The 21,946-nt window shown below is 37.5% G+C and overlaps 2 protein-coding genes across 4 annotated transcripts; one reads left to right on the plus strand and one right to left on the minus strand.

Annotated features, from left to right (window-relative positions):
• Window positions 1-3,186: 3,186 nt before the first annotated feature.
• Window positions 3,187-5,854, minus strand: LOC129732352 (zinc finger protein 729-like). 2 transcript variants are annotated; one of them, XM_055693182.1, is made up of 4 exons: window positions 5,511-5,854; window positions 5,053-5,448; window positions 4,524-4,901; window positions 3,187-4,361 (listed from the first exon to the last, which is right to left on the minus strand). In XM_055693182.1, the coding sequence occupies exons 1-4, from the start codon at window positions 5,702-5,704 to the stop codon at window positions 3,443-3,445; spliced, it is 1,887 nt and encodes a 628-aa protein (XP_055549157.1). In that variant the 5' UTR covers window positions 5,705-5,854; the 3' UTR covers window positions 3,187-3,442. The 2 variants fall into 2 exon arrangements, with proteins under 2 accessions (XP_055549157.1, XP_055549147.1); XM_055693172.1 differs by having other exon boundaries at window positions 5,053-5,451.
• Window positions 5,855-17,625: 11,771 nt separating this feature from the next.
• On the plus strand, window positions 17,626-21,149 carry LOC129732328 (zinc finger protein 883-like). 2 transcript variants are annotated; one of them, XM_055693142.1, is made up of 5 exons: window positions 17,626-17,962; window positions 18,305-18,790; window positions 18,943-19,314; window positions 19,381-19,461; window positions 19,822-21,149. In XM_055693142.1, the coding sequence occupies exons 1-5, from the start codon at window positions 17,745-17,747 to the stop codon at window positions 20,753-20,755; spliced, it is 2,091 nt and encodes a 696-aa protein (XP_055549117.1). In that variant the 5' UTR covers window positions 17,626-17,744; the 3' UTR covers window positions 20,756-21,149. The 2 variants fall into 2 exon arrangements, with proteins under 2 accessions (XP_055549117.1, XP_055549122.1); XM_055693147.1 differs by lacking the exon at window positions 19,381-19,461 and having other exon boundaries at window positions 19,822-21,147.
• The last annotated feature ends 797 nt before the right edge of the window (window positions 21,150-21,946 follow it).

The following is a 21,946-nucleotide window of genomic DNA, read 5'->3' on the forward strand; positions in this document are numbered from 1 at the left end:
AGACGAATTATTCCACATTTCGCATTTGATTTTTGTATCCAGCGAATAATCACCGTTGGTGCTCTCACACACGCAACAATTCAACCCGTATCGTGTTGCGGTTCGTAACATCAAGCGATTTCGTTTGCTCGCTGTTGCGTGTTGCATCATGTTGCAACTGAGCAGCTGGGAGACGACGAAATGCTGTTCATGCTGATTGATTGAATCGACTTCAATTCATTCCTGTAAAGTCAAATTAATCACCTTTGCGAATGCATTCTAACAGAACAGGGCAATTTGTTTTTCAAATTCGGTTATACTGATCGCCGCCTTTGTGCTGCCCCAACGGGGGGGGGGGGGCTTTAGGTAAATAAATAAAGTAAATCTTTTGATCGCGACAGAATTTTATTGTTAGGATCCAGCACAGAATGCTAGTGTTATTGCCAAAAAATTATTACTCTTCAATCACTTGTTTTTTTCTGCCTCGAGAAAGGCATTTCACTGTTCAAAATCTTTAAACACTGTTTTCGCATTCAGTAAATAAGACGGCCGCGACAGATTGTGTTTTCTTGGATTCAGCATTCTGTGCTGTTGTTGCCGTGATAAAGCAAAACTTTATTGCGGGAAGATGGCCGATGCCCTTAACTGGCAAATCGAGACGTTTGGTGCTACCTTGCTACTGCTTAGTAACGTGATGCGATTTGTTTATTGGCGCAACCCGCTGCTGCTACTTCCGCAATTCGCTACGATGCGGCTAACTAGTTATACTATTCTGTCGACCTTTTTAGGGAAAGGCAGCAAGCGACCAATCAGAGGACGTAATTTTCGTTTCAACAAGGCTTGGCAATTTTCAATAGTTCGCATAATCAATCAACACTTTTCTACATTCGGGTGGATGCGTGTATAATTTTCCAATCAATTGCTGCAAGAATGAAGGAAATCGGTTGAGCATTTAAAAAGGGACAATTTTCGTCCCCTTTTCGTTAATAGTTTTCCTATTTATATCCCTATGTGGCAGGCTAAAGAAAAACGTAGTTCTACGTCAAAACTCTTTTACAGCCAACAGTAGCTGGTTTATAGTCTGAATAAACGCCTATATGACAGTTCCATGGCTTAAATTGTACATTCTGTCTTCCTTAAAAACTTGAAAAAGTGCTTTTCCAACTTTATTACAGCTATGATCAATAGAATTAAAAATATATTTTCGTTTTAATTAGACAATTTTTTTATTGTTCGTTTATTTTTATATTGTTTTTAAAAATTACATTTTTAGTATATTCAATTATTTTACTGCTAGTCTTTAATTTCGAACACATGCTCATGAGGTTACTGGTAGAACGCGTTGCCGATTCGTCTATCTTGACATCCATGCATACGTATCGATTTAACCCGTACAACTATTCCCAGTTTATTTCATAAACAATTTTACATTGGCTGTATATATATATATACTGAATTGTAGCTGAACAAGCGTTTCAGTGTTTGTATCATATCGTGTTTTAACAGCTCGCTAGGGAGTTGGTCAGCCACAGCGGCTTTATTGTTTTTCTGCTGGTCGATCTCCTCTCTAACCTCCTAGAGGTCAGGGGCTGGAACTTTTTCGTCATCTGCGCGTACACTAAGGTCTACTACGACTTCGTCGTCGTCCTCTGCTACATCGCCATTAAGGTGCTCATCGTAGTACTGCTTCCACCTTTTAACCACCTTACACTTGTTCGTGAGAACATGTCACATCGCCTTTGTGCGAACTGTTCAACTTCTCGTAGAACTTTCATGTATCATTCGCACGGTACAGTTCCTCCATCGCCTCGTGATATAGATATTCCTGCTGGCGCTTCTTCTTGCGTAAAAGCTAGTTTTGCCTGTTCCGTGCGCCTCGGTAGCACTTCGCCCTCGTTTGGTGTTGCAGCATTTTCGCTAATGCTGCATTTTTCTCTTCCATTAACTGTTTCCTGTTCGGAGCGATTGTACCAAGTGCCGCTACAGCAGTTCTATCTATTACTGATCGATTGTCCCTGCAGCCAACCTTAAGAGCAGCTGCACCAAGCTGCTCTTTCGTCGGTAATTCTGCTTCCAGCTGCTGCGCGTACTCCCGTGCAACTTCGGCGCCCCGTAGTGTCCCGATGTTTGGTTTGGTCGCGTTGGGCAACTTTAACGCGTGTTTCGCACCACCGAAAGTTTTGAGCGCATGCATACTGCAACAAGGTAAAGGTCCGAATGAAAATTTACACTGCGGTAGGTGCGAATGTTGATGACGTCTGAAAAGAATTTACCATCGATTAGAACGTGGTCGATTTGGTTCTCCACTTGTAAGTCAGGTGATCTCCAGGTAGCTTTGTGGATGTCTTTGCGGGGGAAGAAGGTACTTCTGACTACCATACCGCGGGAAGCTGCAAAGTTCACTCATCGTTGGCCGTTATTATCTTATGCGGCGTGCAGGCTACTCGATCACCTGTCTGTACATTGCCTCCCATCCTATCTGAGCGTTCATATCACTGATGACGATTTTAACGTCCCATACACCTGCTTCAGCTGCGCATAGAACGTTTTTTTCTCATCGTCGGCTCTTCCTTCGTGTGAGCAGTGCATGTTGATGATAAACCGGCCTCGAATTCTCAACTTACACATCCTCGCACTGATCGGCTGCCACCCGATCACGCGTTGGCGCATCCTACCCAGCACTATGAAGCCAGTCCAAAGCTAGTTGGTAGTGCCACGGCTCTGATAAAAGGTAGCCTCTCGATGTTTGCTTTTCCATACCTTCTGTTCCGACCAGCGAAGTTTCTGCAGTGTTACGATTTCGAAGTTACGTGGATTGAGTTCATCAGATATAATTCTGTCGCAACGATGACACTAGGACGTTTATCAGCCGGTCCTAACATGGAGAACAAACGCTCAGGTTGGCGAAGCATTTCCTCTGCCGTCGAGATATGGTTAACGCGCCAATGATCGCGTCGCACCTTCTCACTTGATATTGTTGGATGACAACGTTGCCCAGGCAACGCCAACCGGTTGTATCCATGTTTCAACTGGTAGTCAATTGTATCATATGACTCGTGGAGGGCCAGAGCTAAGTTTAACGCTCCTTCCAAGTTTTTAATTCACCATTTAAAGCCTACCAGAACCGGTAATTGAAGTGATTCTGTACAGGATACTTTTCTGCCAGCCATTTCGGATTTATTCTGAATCAACAGGAGACTTTTGGAATTACTGAGTTGAGAAAATTTGTCCAGGGATTATCCCCTAAATTTTATTTGGTGTACTCTGGGTTAATGAGCCCTTATTTAAATGCTCAGTTTGTGTTGCTAAACTTATTAACTATTAACTTATCAATATTAAATTACTACTCGTCAATCAGACTGTGAATAATTCTACTTGATGGCAAATAACGCATGTCTTGTCCTGTATATTGAAACTCAACTATCGCATCGCGCCATTCTCAACAGCAAACAACCTAAACCGATCAACTAGGCCACTCTCCATGGCATCTTCTTTTATGCATTTTCACTTTATAGGGTGACTTAAATGGTCGATCGCATATATTGCATTTGAAAGGCCGTTCATTAGTATGGCGAAGCATATGCTCCTTCATGTGAGAAGGAAATAAAAACTGTTTCCCGCAAATTTCGCATTTGCATGGCTGCTCAGTGGTGTGCTTATTTTGATGTACTTTTAAACTACCAGCTACCTTATAGGCGGACCCGCAAATATCACACTTAAAAGGTCGTTCTTCAGTATGACTAGTCATATGCAGTTTGAGCCGTCCAGGACTGACAAAACTATTTTCACAAATTTCGCATTTATGTCGACTCTCAAAGCCGTGCTTTATCTGATGCTCTCTCAAACCAATAGGTGACTTGTATGCGGACCCGCAATCATCACATTTAAAAGGCCGTTCTGCAGTATGGCACCTCATATGCTTCATGAGATTTTGAGAACGTGGAAATCCTTTCCCACAGATTTCACATTTATGCAGCCTTTCTGTGGTGTGCGTTATTTTATGTTCTATCAAAGCTTTAGCTGACTGACATGATATATCACAAATATCACAATTAACAGGTATTTCCTCTGTATGAGAAGTCATATGCAGTAGGAGCCAATGTGCGCGAGCATATCCTTTTCCACAAATCTTACACTTGTGTCGCTTTGTGCTGTGATCTGCAATGTGTCGCGCTAATGTTGATTCTTGTGTGAATGCTTCGTTACAGATTTCACATTGGAATTGCCGTCTGGCTCTCACAACAGTGCTCTGATGGAGTTCCAGATGTAAGCGAAGAGAACTTTTGCGTGAATACTGTTTACCGCATATGTCGCAGCTGTATTTTGCTTTAGATTCGCTTCGGCTGTTATCAGTCCGATTTTTTTCCAAACTCTCCGCGTTGCTGAAAAAAATGATAAATGAACTACCTAACTCAAAATCAGTGTGCTAAATTGTGTCTCGTCGAGCGAAACCACGAAATTTGAGAGAGTCATCAAAAATACATTTACGCTACATTCTGCATACGAAGCTCACTAGTTCCGCATTACACATAAATGCCACTTACCTTGGGAGGTGATCGACATTGTGGGCCATTTTCATATGACGCATAAGAGCTGTCGATCTCTTGACTGATATGTCGCAAATGTCACATTTGAAGGGTCGCTTATCGCTGTGACTGTGCATATGGTCTTCGAGACGAAGCTGAGTAGTAAAACTTTTCTCGCACTTCAGGCACTTATGCAGGCAATCTGTCCGGTGTTTTCTCATGTGAGACGATAAATAACCTTTGAAGCTAAATCGTCGTCCGCATATGTCACACTCGAAGTTCCGGTCTCCTGTATGAGCACTCATATGGTGGTGCAAACGTTCAGGTGTGCTGCATGTTCTGCTGCAAAAATCACAAGCGAAAGGTAGTTTCCAAGTGCGGTTCCTCGGTTTCAAACTGTTACAACAGAAAAAAAAGCATCTGATGAAATTCTAGAAAAGTTATATTCTCGGCGAAAAGGTAATTTGCTATTTGTCATTGGTTTTGAACAATTTGAAATGTAAGGCTTTTCCTTTCGGAAAATAAATGCGTACATTAACGCACTTACCTTAAGGAGGGACCGGCCGTGTGGAATTTGTTAACATGAAACTTCAATCCTCTGGATCTCTTGAACGATCTGCTACAGGTTGTGCATTTAAAGGGTCGTTCTTTAGTGTGCCGAGGCATATGATCTGCGAGATCGTGCGTATTTGGGAATTTTTTATCGCATATTCGACACTGATGTGGGCAATCTATGCGGTGTATATTCATGTGGGATGATAATCTTTTTTTAAAGGGGAAACGTCCTCCACATATGTCACACTCAAAGTCACGTGTATGAGTATTTATATGATATCGTAGATTTCTAGGAGTACTGAATGTTTTGTTACAGATTTTACATGCAAAGAGACGTTCCCCGGTGTGAGTTCTGCTCGTTCTGCTATGATTTTCCAGGTTGTCCTTTCTGCTAAAAAAAAAGATTTTTGATTCTGAAGTCTACTTTTCCACCAAAAAGCACAAAATTACCTGGAGCTCGAAGCTGCTTTCCCACTACAAGCTGCTGTGGTCTTAACTACATCACTGATATCCGTCACAGGTTGTATCACACCTGTGTTTTCGCCAGAGCACATATCGTTGCCCTCGAAGGCAGTTTCCTCTTCCGCAGGCAAAGTGTCAAATATTACAAGTTCTTCTACCTTTATTTGGAAAATTTTCTCCATTTTGCTCGCACAATTGCGGACAGAAAAACTTTTTGATTTCTGTGTGATTATATATTTCAATGTTTAGAGAATAGTAGCCAATCAAAACTTCTCATAATTCAACAAAAAAAATTCCGCACTGAAGAAACAAAAATATATGTCATGGCATGCACGTTGAAAGTTTACTGTTCAACTTGACGTGAAAATAAACCAACTCATGATATCAACTGTGTATTTTATCCCTGGACTAGAGACTGTGTTATAAAGAAATACGCAAAGAAAAAAGCAGTAAATATGGCAACCCTTTGCTAATGTTCTATTCCAAACAATTATGGCAACCAGGGATGCCACATGTACAGATTGATCTGTATTTTACAGATTTTTGGCCGAAATAACGGTACAGAATCTGTATATACAGATATACAGATTTTTCGAAATTGACATTAATTTTTATAAACACTCTAAATTTTATTTCATTAAATATCAAGCAAATTGAACATATTTTCAACCAGAGGGGATTCACTGCTGTCAAATTTCATATATGTGTGTGTTATCGCAGATCAACTCTGGTCCATGACGTTTGTTGATCCATGACGTTTGTTGGTCCATGATGTTTGTAACTATGAACAATAATGGGGGAAAAATGTGAATAGCTAAACAACATTCATGAAAGTTTTCCGCGGTTTCTCGAGTTTTGATGAAAAACATTCCAATTCTATAATATTTCACATCGATCAATTTAATGACCAAAAGGAACAAAAACCAAAACAAACACCATGTTGCCGAATATGTTGGTTACACGGTTTTTGACAGATAGATCCCCCCTGTTTTCAACTCCTCACACGTTTTAAGAAGAGATCCTCAGAGGGAGAGATGAGCGATGAAAAAACCGCTGATCTGGCAACTAGGTTTCACATATCAGAGGTGCCAAATCGCTTTTCAAAGCGCAATGTTCATTCACTTTTTCATTCGGCTCGTATAACTGATGGTGACGGTGGAAGTCCTAGGGAATAATAAAGTGCATCACAAAAACCGTGAAGGTGTTAAATTTTATGTTTATGTTTAATTTCATATACTTTCATCATTATTCTGTAGACCATACAAAGGGTTTGTTAACCACCAGTTAAAAATCACTGTGATGAAGCAACTTTGGAGCATTCTCAATTCATGTTTTAGCAATAAAACATGAAAAACGCGTAAAAATAAATATATTTTTTATTGAACCTTATTGCAATACCTTTCAATGTGTTATCTTTCTTGTTCGTTTGGCTCGAATTTTGACATGTTCGTTTGGCTCACAACACTCTCTTCGCATATCTCTCCCTCTGAGTATTGCTAGTTTTAAGCTTAAAATTTTATTTATGTAACATAAAAACTTAAAACACACAAAGTTCTTTATGTTTAATCCATACAGATTTTTTTTACAGATATTTTTGTTCCAGATACAGATGCTCAGATTTTTTCAAGGGAAAACAGATTTAAATGTGGCAACCCTGCTGGCAACCACATTTAATTTCGCATGACTTTTTATACCCACTAGAAAGTGTAATGAAATTCCGAAACTTTGTAAGGATATATAACTGAGTTTCAAAGCTTGTTTATACATTTTTTCAATTCTCAATGCATCACTCATAATACGAGCATAACGAACACATTTTTCGTTCAAACCATAATTGCACGTGGTTCACAACAATTATACTGATTACAATACACATTCTGTACGAAAAAGTAGCACTCCTGAGTTTGTTTACTTTGTACACTTTGAGTCTCGATTTGACGGTTCACTTGGAGTTTTCGACCTCACTCTTTGCGTATCTGTTTATAACACCGTCTGTACCCTGGACAGGGGAGCTCCGTAGCCGCAAGGTTACAGAGTCCGCTTTGGTAAGCGGGTGGTCGTGGGTTCGAAACTTAGTAGAATCAGGCCATTTTGTTTCAAGGACTTTAAGCATGGGTTTATTCTCAGGCTCCCCACCACACACCCTTCCTTCAATCTGGATTCTACAGTACCCCTGTTGACCCACCCCCAAAAAAAATAAGTCCCTATTATAATAAAACTGGTGTGAGTAACATATGAAAGTTCTCCAGGGAATTGGGTGCTAAAGCTATACCAGTTTTTATATATCGGTGCTTATTACGGGAGTCACTTCACGGTGAAATCAGAGTGAAGTGAACAAAACCCTATTACGGGACTCACGTAAGTGAGAAAAACGTCGCAAAGTGACATCTGTCGCGGAATCTGGGTTATTACGAGTGTCATATCAGTGAAGTGAGAACGGAAAAAGCGACGTTTCGCGTGGAATTATTTCACGACCATTTTGAACGGTGGAATGATTCCACGAAGATGCCATAAGTTTTAAAGTCGATTGATTTGTGATCTAATGGTAAACATTGGATTTATTCTTCAGTAACGAAACGAATCAGAATTTGATCCGTGCCTGAAAGCGGTCAAATTTTCATTTTTTTGCCGGATGAAGAAAAAAAGGAACTAGTTCAGGAAATTCTCGATACCGAAAAAAACATTTTTTTTGATGCCAAACGTCTTAGAAATGCAGAACACGTCAAGATCTGGTGTTATCTAAAAAAACGGACAAAAGACTTTCTGGGACTTAGAGATTTTTAAGCTGGGGAACAATCTCATTTCACTTGTCCTATTCTCAATTTCACTTCACTGTCAATCTCACTCCACGGAGGTAATTTTTGTCACCTCACTTTAGGTGGTATCGGGAATAGGTCTAAAAAAATGAAGTGAGCGTGAGAGTGAAATATATTTCACCGTGAAGTGACTCCCGTAATAAGCACCATCATTTGAAAAAGCCGCTTTTTCTGAGCAAAACGTGATTCTCAAAAAATGTTTATCGTTTTCCTTCGATTTTTAAATGAAGAATGAAAAAACTGCTCGAAAGGTCTTAGATGAAGTTTCGCCCATGTACGGTATATAAGAGAACTGTCATTTAAGGCATTTCGAGCAGTTTTTTATTCTTCATTTAAAAATCTAAGAAAAACGATAAACATTTTTTTAAAATCACGTTTTGCTCAGAAAATTTCACTCTTTCAGCTGATATATAAAAATCAGAAAACCGTTTAAAACGTTAGGACCCAATTGTAACTAGTCGATATTGTTAGGATGGACAGAGGCTAGGTATAGTAGAGCAGTAAGCTTGAAACGGAAAGGTAATTACACACAAGCACTGATATGAATGATGAGCGTTTCACCACATACATAAGACATACGTAACACTGGCGTTTTTTTCTGGTACACGTTGCCCCATAGTACTCCGTACCTCGCCCTGTCAAACTGCTCGATAAATAATGAACAAAATGAATTTTCTTTTTCTCGGCCTTATCGAGCCCCAAAGAAAATTCCATAAGGAACTGTCAAAAAGTTATTTACAAAATCAATGCAGCATTTTTCGAGTAGGAACGAGACAAATGCAGGGCTGTGCAGGCACACTGCCTTCAAAAACAACTCAAACAGAGGTTTTTTTTACAGTGGTTGTTACTTTCGAGTAGTTCATTTTGTACCAACTTTTTTGGAAGATTTCTTCCTGAGTGTTACGTATGTCTTATGTATGTGGTTTCACTTACTTCAATAGTGTTACCACATACATAAGACATACGTAACACTCAGGAAGAAATCTTCCAAAAGAGTTGGTACAAAATGAACTACTCGAAAGTACCAACCTCTGTAAAAAACCTTTGTTTGAGTTTCCTTTGAAGGCAGTGTACTTGCGCAGCCCTGCATTTGTCTCGTTCCTACTCGAAAAATGCTGCATTGATTTTGTAAATAACTTTTTGACAGTTCCTTATGGGGTTTTCTTTGAGGCTGGATAAGGCCGAGAAAGAGAAAATTCATTGTGTTCATTATTTATCGAGCAGTTTGACAGGGCGAGGTACGGAGTACTATGGGGCAACGTGTACCAGGAAAAAAAAACGCCAGTGTCACGTATGTCTTATGTATGTGGTGTTACCACATACTTAGACATACGTAACACTAGCGATTTTTTTTTGGTACTCTTTGCCCCACATCACCCGGTATCAACACAAGTATGAACTACTCGACGAAAATGAACGGAATGAATTTTCTTCATCGCGGCTCTACTCGAGCCCTCAACAAAATCCCTTACGAAACTGTCAAAAAGTTGTTTACAAAATCAAAACTGCATTTTTCGAGTGGGAACGAGACAAATGCAGGGCTGCGCAGGTACACAACCACCATAAACTACTCAAACAGAGGTTTTTTTACAGAGGTTGGTACTTTCGAGTAGTTCATTTTCTACCAACTTTTTTTGGAAGATTTCTTCCTGAGTCTTACGTATGTCTTATGTATGTGGTGTTACCACACTCAGGAAGAAATCTTTCAAAAAAGTTGGTACAAAATGAACTACTCGAATGGTACCACGCTCTGAATAAAATCACTGTTTGGAGTTTATTATCCTGTTTTAACTATTAATATCAATCCGGAAACCCAAATTTAGAACGACCAAGGTTTGAAGATTCTATCTTATAATATATTATGTGGTTCTGCCACTTAATAACACTTAATAACACTTAGATACAAATAAACCTACAAACTTAACTGTTTGGATGCTGGAAATGAACTGACGCTCAACTTCACGTCGTTTGCATTTATTACACGCTCATTATTTGTTACTCTAAAGTGAGTTAGATATGACCCATTTTTGAAAAAAGTGGAGGTACCCTAATTTGAGTACTTTTACGGTTACTCACTTCTGAGTAAGGGCTTCATACGTCAAAAACTTATTAGAATCTACTCTGTTTATGCAAACCAGGAATTAACGAAAATGAGTACAAGTTACCCAGTTTGCCTAAATTTGGAAATTTGATGATTTCTGGTTTTTGTAGATCTTACTCAATAAATAAAATAAATTCAGAACAATCAAAATCATAGATTTATTTTTCATCGAAACATTATAAGTTTTAAATCATTCACGTGTCTTTATATAATGCGGCAACAAACCGGTTCACAGTTGCCCGTGAACTGTGGCTCATGTTTTAGTACAGTATCATCATCCGTCACTAAACACTGCGAAGGATTTAAATTGTATCGATTGCATGTATTTGGCACTGTACATCGATACAAATGTTTCCGTTCATTATCACGAATAAAAGCCCGACTTAAAACGGTATCGCAGGACACACAACATGCGGTTGTTCATTTTGAAGAGATGTTTTTTATGTTTTCAAATCCTCTGCAATAATGATGTTGGGCTGAAATCGTTATGGAATATTGTTACATGTTGTTTGGAATGTAATTGATTAGGAAATTATTGATTTGATGAAAGATCAAATACTTACTGCTAGCAAACGAATAAAAAGCGACACCAATTGTTCTTCGGAAACAGATAATATCGCTGTTGAAAACATTTGACATATACATATACTCAGGGGTGAGTAAACATCATGGATAATAACTCAAAACTGAGTAAACATGGTAATTATGAAAATTTGGGTAAATGTTACTCAATTATCCAGTACCCGATAACTCACTTTTGACGTTTTGCATAAGAATACCAAACTGAGCAGATATTATCAAATTAGAGTTAAAATAAAGCAGCGTGTAGAATCTCTTTTGACAGAGCTGCTCGAATCCGAACAGCACTCTAATTTGGTTCCTATATATTTTAGGTAAAATTGAAGTATCGAAAATCGATACTTGTATGCAACAACTCTTCCCTTTTTAGTTTTCAAAATATTTGAAAGAATTAACAAACTTTATTAATTCTTAAGTTTTATAAATAATCTGAATTTGCGTAAAATAAAAAATATACATGTAATTATTTCTAATATAAGATACATAGTTTTAAGTTTATAATTATTCGAAAAATAGAATAGATCATTTCTTAATTTACAATATAATTCAGAGCATTAACATAATTAATTAATTGTATATAAAACCTCGATCGGTCTTAACGACCTTTTTCCTTTTGGATCTTCTGACGGGAGAATTTGTTATTATTTTCCTTTTCCGCGAACGCGCAGAAAACTCCTCCGGGAACCCCCTGAATCCTTCTTGCACCTCTTCCTGGTTTCCTGCAGTCACCGTCGACTCCGCCATCCCGACAGAGAAACGCACGTTTGGCTGAACGAGCGAGTTTGTTTTGGCCATCCTAATTTGGCCTCTATGTGCGCTTATTGGCACGTTTCCAATTTCCACCTGAAAGACATTTTTAGAAACCTGCCTTAGAAATGTTGCCTTTATCCATCGAGCATGGCTACGTGTGTCGTGGTTTTTGTACCACACCTCGTCGCCAGCCATCAGATTTTCCAAAGGATTCGCTACATCTATAGCGTTTTTATCCTTTGCCTTAACCTCATCATTCGGTTGCATAGGTGGGTCATGCTTTGTTAGCGGTGTTAAATATTGTTTATAATTCTTTTTTGGATGGGTTAGGTCTATTAGTGTCTTAGGCGTAAAAGAGAAGATTTTTTCTGATGGAAATTGTCCATCAATTGTCGAACTATTACGATAGTTTATTAAAAACAAATTAATCTGATCCTCCAAATTCAATTCAGCTACTTCTGGATCTAGTAGAAATTTCTTAAGTACCTCTTTTACTGTTCTTACTAATCTCTCCGCCTGACCATTCCTGGCAGGATTGTATGGAGGACTCTTAAAGACTTTAATTTCTTGTCTTTCTAGAAAATCTACAAAAGCTTGTGAATTAAATGGAGGACCACCGTCCGAAACTAGAACATCGGGCAAACCAAATCGAGCAAAATATGCAACGAGCTTTTTCAATGTATTGCCTGTGTCTGTACCTCTCTTCATCCACTCTATTTCCACCCACTTCGAGAAACTATCCACGATAATTAAAAAAGTGTGGTTTTGGAAAAAGAAGAAATCTATATGTACTCGACTACAAGCTCTAGTAATAGGGATCCATTGAGATTTGATATGAGATTTTGGGACTATCGCCATACCGTTGCATGCATCGCAACTAGCAACAAAATTTTCTATGTCTTTGTTTATCCCAAACCAATATATGTATCGCCTTGCCAATTGCTTCATTTTAACCATTCCCCCGTGATTGGCATGTAAAAGTCTTAAAACATCGCTTTGCATTGCCTCTGGTATAATCACCCTGTCTTTAAAGAGCAACCAATCGTCAAAAAGCTCCAAGTCTTGCTGACTCGAAAATATATCTGCAAAACGCTTGTCAATACGTTTAGGCCAACCATGTTTCATATAGGTCACTATCTGTTGCAGAAATTTATCATTCTTTGTTCCTGAAGCAACCTGTTTATAGTCAATTGGCAAATTTTGACTAAAATTAATACTTTTGACATATTGTTTATCAAATTCAGCTGGCACCATCTGCTCCAATGGAAACCTGGGACAAAAATCCGCGTCTCCCATTTGAACAGAGGGCCTATACTTTATTTCAAAACTATGAATTGAAAGTTCTTAAATATATCGCTGTAATCTAGTCACATATATTGAATGTTTACCCTCTTTCCCAAAGATTCCTACTCAAGGCTTATGATCGGTATATGCATAAAAAATTTCCCATATAAATATTTGTGAAACTTCTTGATAGTCGAAACCATCGCCAAAGCTTCAAGATGAAGAATAGGATAATTTTTTTGCGCTGTATTGAGAGAAAATTATGTGAAACAAATGGGTTTCTCAACCCCATCAATAATATGAATTATTACTCCTCCCAAACCGTAGCCGGAAGCATCCAAAATGATCGCAATAGGTTTATTTGAGTCATAAAATTCCAAAATATTTGAATTCAGCAAAGCCTTTTTACTTTCCTCAAAAACTTTGTTACATTCATCAGTCCATATAAACTTAACGTCATTCTTCAAAAGTTTGTATAATTGATACAACTTTGAAGACAAAGGAGGAATGAATTTATTGTAGTAATTTATTAAACCCAAAAAAGATTTGAGTTCTGTCACATTCTTAGGAATTTTTGCTTGCTGAATTGTAGAGATTTTGTCCGGGCAAGGCATCAGCCCTTTTTGGCTAATAATGTGTCCCAAATATGGAAGAACCGTTACAAAAAATTTGCATTTTTCGAAATTGATTTTAATATTCGCATTGTTGAGTCTTTTTAAAACCTCAAAAAGCTTCTGTTTGCAATCTTCCAAACTAGTCCCTGCTATAAGAACATCATCTAAATAGCAATAAACAAAATCTAAACCCTTTAGAACCTGATCCATTACTTGCTGGAATATTGATGCACTAGACGATGCACCCTGTGGTAATCTATTATAAGTGAATAAGCCCTTAATCGTATTTATCACCATAAATTTTCTTGAACGTTTAGAAAGAGCTAACTGGGTATATGCGCCTTCTTAATCTAGCGCACAAAAAAAACTTTGCACCCAGCCAAACCAGCAAAAAGATCTTGGGCTGTAGGTAACGGGTAAGTATTTGGAATAATTACCTTGTTAATAGAAACCTTGCAATCAATTACAAGTCTAATTTCATTGTCTTTCTTCGCTAATGCGATCACTGGAGAAGCCCATTCACTAGTTTGAACAGGAGTAATTGCTTTCTCTCGCTCCAGCTTGTCCAAATACGACATAATTTTATCCCTTAAACGATAGGGAACGTCATAAAATTTTTAAAAAATTGGTCTATCTGTTTTTAGTTCTAAATCCGCATCAAAACCTTTGATCGGCGAAGAAAAATCTTTTTGGAATAAATGTCCAAATTTTTGTTTGATTTCAGAGACAATTGAACAACTGCTGTCTCCCATAGTATTATTTATTTCCAAAAAATTAGAGAAAAACTCTCTCCAATTTGGATTCAAGGCGTCCAACCACGGCCTGCCAAACAGAGGAATAAATGTATTCTCACAATTAAGTACTAAAAGTTTCAAAACCTCTGTTGTTCCCCTGAAAGAAACTAAAACTTTAACTTCTCCTTCAATAATCAGTTTGGCACCGTTGACAACTATCAATTGCTTCAAAGATTTTTGTAAAGATTTATCAAAATGTGAGAAATACTGTGTTTTACTCATTACAGAAACGGAGGAACCACAGTCAACCTCCATTTCTAACTGTTTTCCTTCTACCAGCACATGCACCAAACATGGTTCATTAACCTTATTTATAGACGTCACATTCATGCATTCCAGAATACCTTCATCCGAGTCACTATCTGTTTCCTCAGTTCTCATTCGTTCCATCAAAGCCGGCAGATTATGTGTAACAGAGGGTCCTGGTTTCATTTGATCCACCAGGTTAATCGCTTCTCGTTTTAAGTCTTTCCGCTTGAAGCAACGCCGCTTCAAGTGCCCTCGTACTCCACAAAAATCGCAAACTCTGTCTTTTACTCGATTTGGATAAAATTGATTTTCCCTGAAACCTGCCTGTTTAAAATTTGTCGAATTCCAACGCCTATCATGAGAATGATTTTGATTTCTGAAAGTCGCTTGCCTTTTATGATTTGGTTTAAATCCAAGCCTAACTTTAACAGATTTGTTCTGAGGTTTGTTATTAGTGGAAAACAATCTATTCACGGATGGACCAATCGGTTCATTAATTGTTACTAATTGGTTCATGGATACTGGCCCTGGCGTTAAACTTTGTATGTTACTCTTAGCCGCCTCCCACGTCTGGATTATTTTTTCAGCTGACTCAAGCGTTTGGTCAGCATCCCCAAGAATTTTTTGTTTGAGAGAAACTTCCCTCAAACCAGCTAGAAGACGGTCACGAATGGCCGTATCCTTAAATACGCCATAGGCACAAAGTTCTGCCTGTAGCTGCAAAGCTAAAAGAAAATCTTCAGCAGATTCGTCTGCCCTTTGACAACGTTGATTAAAAGAAATTCTCTGACATATTCCCGATGCTGTTTTGTCTATTCTTATTTTAAGTTTTTCTACCATCGTCGAGAACTGAATGTCCAATAAATTGGTTGTAGGAAATAAAAGTTTTAACTCTGCGTAGATATATGGTCCACTAAGCGTCACAAAGTGCGCTTTACGCTCATTTTCTGGAATTTTGTTGGCTAAGAAAAAAAATTCCAGCCTCTCTACCCAGTTTGGAAAAGAAGTACCCTTTCTGAAAGGTTCTTTGTAGTAGTGAACTGGGACATGGTGCTATAATTTAAAATATAAATCCAAAAAACCAAACTGAATTTATATTAAAAAAAAATATCACAGAATGAGAATCTTTTCTTCGTGGATTATATAAATTTTATGTAATTGTTATATTGGGCAAAATACAAAAGTATATATGTAAACAAAAATTTCTCAATTAGCCAAAAGTACAATAAAATGAGAAAAAAAAAAAAACAAACGACTCACCGGATCATTCCTAAAAGGCAAAAGGGTATTTTAAGTATCCTGTTGTATTGTTTTATAATATCCTTTGCGTCTTTTGCTAAATGATTTCCTTTACTCTGCATATGCCGGTATGCCAACCAGCCAGTCAATCCAGTGGTTCAGGAAAATATTCACTTTTATCCTCGTCCGATTATCCAATTGTCCGAATATTCTCGTCCAATTATCCTCGTCCGATTATCCAATTGTCCGAAAATCCAATTGTCCTCGTCCAACAAAAAAAAAAACAAAATAAAACGAAAAATCACTTTTGTTGTAGAAACAAAAAGCCTTTGTCTTTAAAGACAAAAGAACGACACAAAAAACCCACGCCACGAAAATTTGCAAAATGGTTTGTCACTCACTTTTTTACCAGAAATTAAATGTAATTCTCACTTTTGGTCTTTTTCTGTACTATGACGGATCGCGGAAAGCTATTTTTGTTATAAAAAATGATGCTAAACTTAGCGAAAAAAAATTTCCGCTGAATTATGGTTTAGCAATTCACGCAATAGAAAAGGTAACCTCAAAAGTTACTTTCTACTTACCGAATATCCTCGTCGCCAACTTTATTATCCTGTTTTAACTATTAATATCAATCCGGAAACCCAAACGTCCGGTTTCCAATTCCAGAGAAGTAATTAAGAACGACCAAGGTTTGAAGATTCTATCTTATAATATATTATGTGGTTCAGCCACTTAATAACCTTTCGTGGGGGGTTTCTTTTAGTTACACTTAGATACAAATAAACCTACAAACTTAACTGTTTGGAAGCTGGAATGAACTGACGCTCAACTTCACGTCGTTCGCATTTATTAGAATCTCTTTTGACAGAGCTGCTCGAATCCGAACAGCACTCTAATTTGGTTCCTATATATTTTAGGTAAAATTGAAGTATCGAAAATCGATACTTGTATGCAACATGGAGTTGTTTCTGAAGGCAGTGTACCTGCGCAGCCTTGCATTTGTCTCGTTCCTGATTTGATGCATTGATTTTGTAAATAACTTTTTGACAGTTTCTTATGGGATTTTCATTGAGACTCGATAAAGCCGAGAAAAAGAAAATTCATTTTGTTCATTATTTGTCGAGCAGTTGGACAGGACGAGGTACGGAGTACTATGGGGCAACGTGTATCAGGAAAAAACGCCAGTGTTACGTATGTCTCATGTATGTGGTGTTTTTATTTCTTCACGTATGTACCGATACCACATACATAAGACATACGTAACACTCAGAAAGAAATCTTCCAAAAAAGTTGGTACAAAATGAACTACTTGAAAGTACCAACCTCTGTAAAAAAAACCTCTGTTTGAGTTGTTTTTGAAGGCAGTGTACCTGCGCGGCCTTGCATTTGTCTCGTTCTTACTCAAAAAATACTCCCTTCCAGCATACCTCCTGCAGCACTAGAATGTCGAAATTGCGAACCCTCAATAAGTTGGAAAGAATTAAGAGACTTGCAGTTCCATGATCTAAGTTTCCAAAAGTTAATCGGTTTTATAACAATAATGAAACGTGAGAAATCGAAACAAATGAAGACCGCGTGATTCGATTTTCTCGTATACGATCGTATCCGTTGGTTCACAGTTGATTAACGATTTGATTTATGTTACATCAAGTTTAACAATAAGTTTTTAGCGTGCATCTTCTGACATGTTTTCTAGTCCAATTGGAAAAAAAATGTTGACCTACCGGTAAAACATTTAATCACGTAAAAAAACCAAGTTGTTTTGTTTCCAGTATATCAGTTTTGTGAGCGAAATGGAACAATTCACTCCAATAAAGGTAGAAGAGCTTATACTATTCGACACTTTGCCTGTGGAAGAGGAATCTCCATTCGATCGGTGCTCCGGTGAAACGACTGCAACGAATGCCCTGAGGGAAGGCTCAGCAGATGTGATACAAGGACCTGTGAAGAATATCACTGACCAAGTAAAGATCACAGCAGATTGTAAAGAATCTGCAGCTTCTAGCTCCAGGTAAATTTGTGTTCTTTTTCAAACTGGTTATAAGTACGGGTTTTTTTTATTTCGTGCACTCAGACTAGATACTATTTCCTATTGAAATTTTGTATCATGCAGTTGGTGGATTTTTTTTTTCATTTGAATGATATAAATTAGTGTTTAATAAGAAGGTTTTTTTGGTTCTCTTCGTAATACGCAAAGCTGTAAACAACATATTCTGTCTTCGGATGACAACTGTTTAAAACCAGTAAATTTATATGAATTTTCTGTTAGTTAACATTTGTTCAGCATGAGATTGCTATCCTTCATGTAGGCATGATCATTGATTACCTATGAACGCTCTTCTTTCTATTGTAGCCACTCGAAGTGTTCGAAAATATGCAATACCGTTGTTATTGATCATCCACTGAAAAAGGATGTTTGCGGATTCCGCAACAGGAAATTTAGCAGAAAAGACAACTTGGAGAATCATAGCAGAACTCATACCGAGAAACGTTCCTTTGAATGTGATACCTGTAATAAAACATTCAATAGCCCCAGGGATCTACTGTACCATAAGAATGCCCATACAGGAGAAAGTGAGTTCGTATGTGACATATGCGAACGACGTTTCACCAAAAAGAAAAGATTATTATCCCACATGAATCTACATCGCACAGATTTCCCACATCAGTGTCGGATTTGCAGTAAAAAATTTCCAACTGGATACGAACTCGCAGATCATATGCCCCGGCACAGCGATGAGCGACCTTTCAAATGCCCTATCTGTAGCAAATCAATGAAGAGATCCAAAGCATTACGGATACATGTAAACACAATGCACCAGTTCGATACATTCCCAAGGTAAGTGGCGTTAATGTGTGTATTGAAAAGCTTTCAAATTTTTGAAATTTCAAAATACAACTATCAAAAACCAACGACGGATGGAGAAGGACTCTTCGGAAAAAAATATAATTTTTCTCGCATTTCATCAGACGTTTTTCTTTCTGTTGCAGTAATTTGGACAGTTGGAAACCGAGGAACAGCACTTGTGATATCTGCAACAGAATATACAGCACACCTGAACGTTTGCATCACCATATGAGTGCACACACAGGAGACCGAAACTTTGAGTGTGATATATGCGGACGAAGATTTAGCTTGAAAAATAAATTATCTTGTCACATGAAAATACACCGCACAGATTGCCCACATAAGTGTCTGATTTGCGGAAGGAAATTCTCAACTAACTTTTTTCTGACGGACCATATGCGCAGTCACAGCGATTGGCGGCCCTGCAAATGTGACATCTGCGACAAATCGTTCAAGATATCGAGAACCTTAACGCAACATATGCGGAAGGTTCACAATATCGATCCCCTCATAAGGTAAGTAGCATTTATTAAATGAGTTCTTGATGACTGTCTTAAACGAAAGCGGGTATATTTTGGTAGGTGTCATTTTAGGCCCCTACTGCGGTATGCCACGTCTCTAGAAAATGTTCCTATCTCAACTCCCTCGTGGTACCAATTCGGGTACGAGTTAACCTTATCACATTATATATATATATATATATATATATATATATATATATATATATATATATATATATATATATATATATATATATATATATATATATATATATATATATATATATATATATATATATATATATATATATATATATATATATATATATATATATATATATATATATATATATATATATATATATATATATATATATATATATATATATATATATATATATATATATATATATATATATATATATATATATATATATATATATATATATATATATATATATATATATATATATATATATATATATATATATATATATATATATTTATTTATTTCTCTTTCAGTGACGTAGAGGGTTTGGAGACAAGCCAAATTAATAACAGCCGAAGCAAAATTACAGGAAAATACACCTGCGACATATGCGGTAAACAGTACCAAGCCAAACGAACTCTTCTCTTACATCAGGAACTTCATCAGAGCACTGTAGAGAGATCTGAATGGAAATTTCAATGCGAAATCTGTAGTGAAGCATTCTCACAAGAATCAACATTAGCGCGACACATTGAAGCACATAGCACCAAGCGACACCAGTGTAAGATCTGTGGGAAAAGATATGCTCGCTTACACGCTCTCCTGCTGCATATGACTTGTCACCCAGAGAAAATACCTTTTAATTGTGGTATTTGTGGTATATCGTGTGAGTCAGCTAAAGCTGTGATAGAACATAAAATAACGCACACCTCAAAGAACAGGCGGCAGAAATGCGAAATTTGTGGGAAAGGATTTCTAAGTTCTCAAAACCTCATGATGCATATGATGTACCATACTGCAGAACGACCTTTCAAATGTGAGGTTTGCGGGTCCGCATACAAGTCAGTTGTTGGTTTGAGAGAGCATCAGATAAAGCACGGCCTTGAGAGTCCTTATGGATGCGAAATTTGTGAAAAACGATTTTTTACTTCTTGGCGGCTCAAACTGCATATGACTTGTCATACTGTAGAACGGCCTTTCAAATGTGATATTTGCGAGTTCGTATCTAAGTCAGTTGTAGGTTTGAGAAAGCATCAGAAGAAGCACACCTCGGAGAAGCCATGCAAATGCGAAATCTGCGGTAAAACCTTTCTATATCCTTCCGCCGTAAAGCAGCATATGCTTCACCATACTAATGAAAGACCTTTTCAATGTGACATGTGCGACCGGTCATTTAAGTCAACTGGTAATCTGTTAAATCACAAAAAAATCCACAATTTGGAGTGTGTGTCCAAATGTTCGGTTTAGATATAGAATAATAATTCTAACATCAGTTGACCTTCCACGTTCGATTCTTATGGAATCAAGCTTGAATTTGGATGAATTCACACATCTATTTTTACTTATTAGTGCATCACTAGCTACAGAAGCTGAACGGTTCATATCATAGAACTATCAATACAACTGCAAATGTGACATCAGCGCAAGAAAGAAACCATGGACACAAACTCTACGCTTTCTTGTCGAGCAAGCAATGCCACCAGGCAAAATAAAACCACGATGATTTAATTTAAGTTATCTTTAGAAATATCTGTTTGATAGGTTTAGCAACACAAACTGTGAGTTTTGCTGAGGACTCATTAGTCCAGGGAACACCAAATAGAATTCGGGGTTTACCTTTAGGCAAATTTTTTCTCACTTTAGTTCAATTCCAAATGATCAAATCCGAAATCCGATGGTCAGCAATTTTCCGGTAAAAATCACTCCGACTCACTTTTGAGTTTTTTCTTCGTGTAAATTAAAATTGTAGAGCAACATGTCAAAAGGGTCTATCTACTTTCATCGATTTTCTTGATTGACTTTGTTTATAGTTCAGCTTAAGTAACTATTCCCAACCCAAGTAACCAAAAGTTCGGATAACAAGACCTTATTTAGCTTATGCAGTCTTCAGAAGAGTAATGCATAGAATGTTATTCAGCTGCATTTTTAAGTAATTAAACGAACTTTCAAGTTCTCGGTGAATGGTTGAAGAGTGTGTTAAACAGCTTCTCTAGAAACATGCGAAAAAATTTGAAAGTTCGCTCTATATAGGATAGGACATATCATGAAACGTGTTTAATAAGCCGTGGCGGTTGAAAGAAACCGATCGATAAAAAAATCGATCAAAGCAGATAGATCCTTCTGACATGTTGCTCTACAATTGTTGATCAGGAACCGACGCACAGTGGTCCAATAAGGCAAGAAGTGGAACTTAATTCCATAGTACCTTTTACCTTCATCCAAGCTTAAAAGTGTCTTTGGAACAATTGTTTGTATGAATGACCCGCATAATCGCAAATTGTCAAAAAGTATGAAAAGTTTACTATACTAAAAATAAAAAAAACTAACTTTTCGTGTTAAGAGATAGAAGAACAGTTTGTTGAGCAAAGTTGTAGAAGATTCAAAAATATGAAACTTTGTTGACCAAATGAAAATCCTATCTTCATCGGGTACAGAGTT

Source organism: Wyeomyia smithii, chromosome 1 (assembly GCF_029784165.1).
Source record: "Wyeomyia smithii strain HCP4-BCI-WySm-NY-G18 chromosome 1, ASM2978416v1, whole genome shotgun sequence".
Classification (NCBI taxonomy): Eukaryota; Metazoa; Arthropoda; class Insecta; order Diptera; family Culicidae; genus Wyeomyia; species Wyeomyia smithii.

Excerpts from the sequence above, each read along its gene's own strand:
- LOC129732352 (XM_055693172.1), bottom strand. The coding sequence starts at position 5,704 with ATGGAGAAAATTTTCCAAATAAAGGTAGAAGAACTTGTAATATTTGAC. Across the intron at positions 4,902-5,052 it reads ACGGCCGGTCCCTCCTTAAG|TTTGAAACCGAGGAACCGCA; the intron begins GTAAGTGCGTTA and ends CTGTTGTAACAG. Across the intron at positions 4,362-4,523 it reads AATGTCGATCACCTCCCAAG|CAACGCGGAGAGTTTGGAAA; the intron begins GTAAGTGGCATT and ends CATTTTTTTCAG.
- LOC129732328 (XM_055693142.1), top strand. The coding sequence starts at position 17,745 with ATGGAACAATTCACTCCAATAAAGGTAGAAGAGCTTATACTATTCGAC. Across the intron at positions 18,791-18,942 it reads CAGTTCGATACATTCCCAAG|TAATTTGGACAGTTGGAAAC; the intron begins GTAAGTGGCGTT and ends TTTCTGTTGCAG. Across the intron at positions 19,462-19,821 it reads CCCTCGTGGTACCAATTCGG|TGACGTAGAGGGTTTGGAGA; the intron begins GTACGAGTTAAC and ends TTTCTCTTTCAG.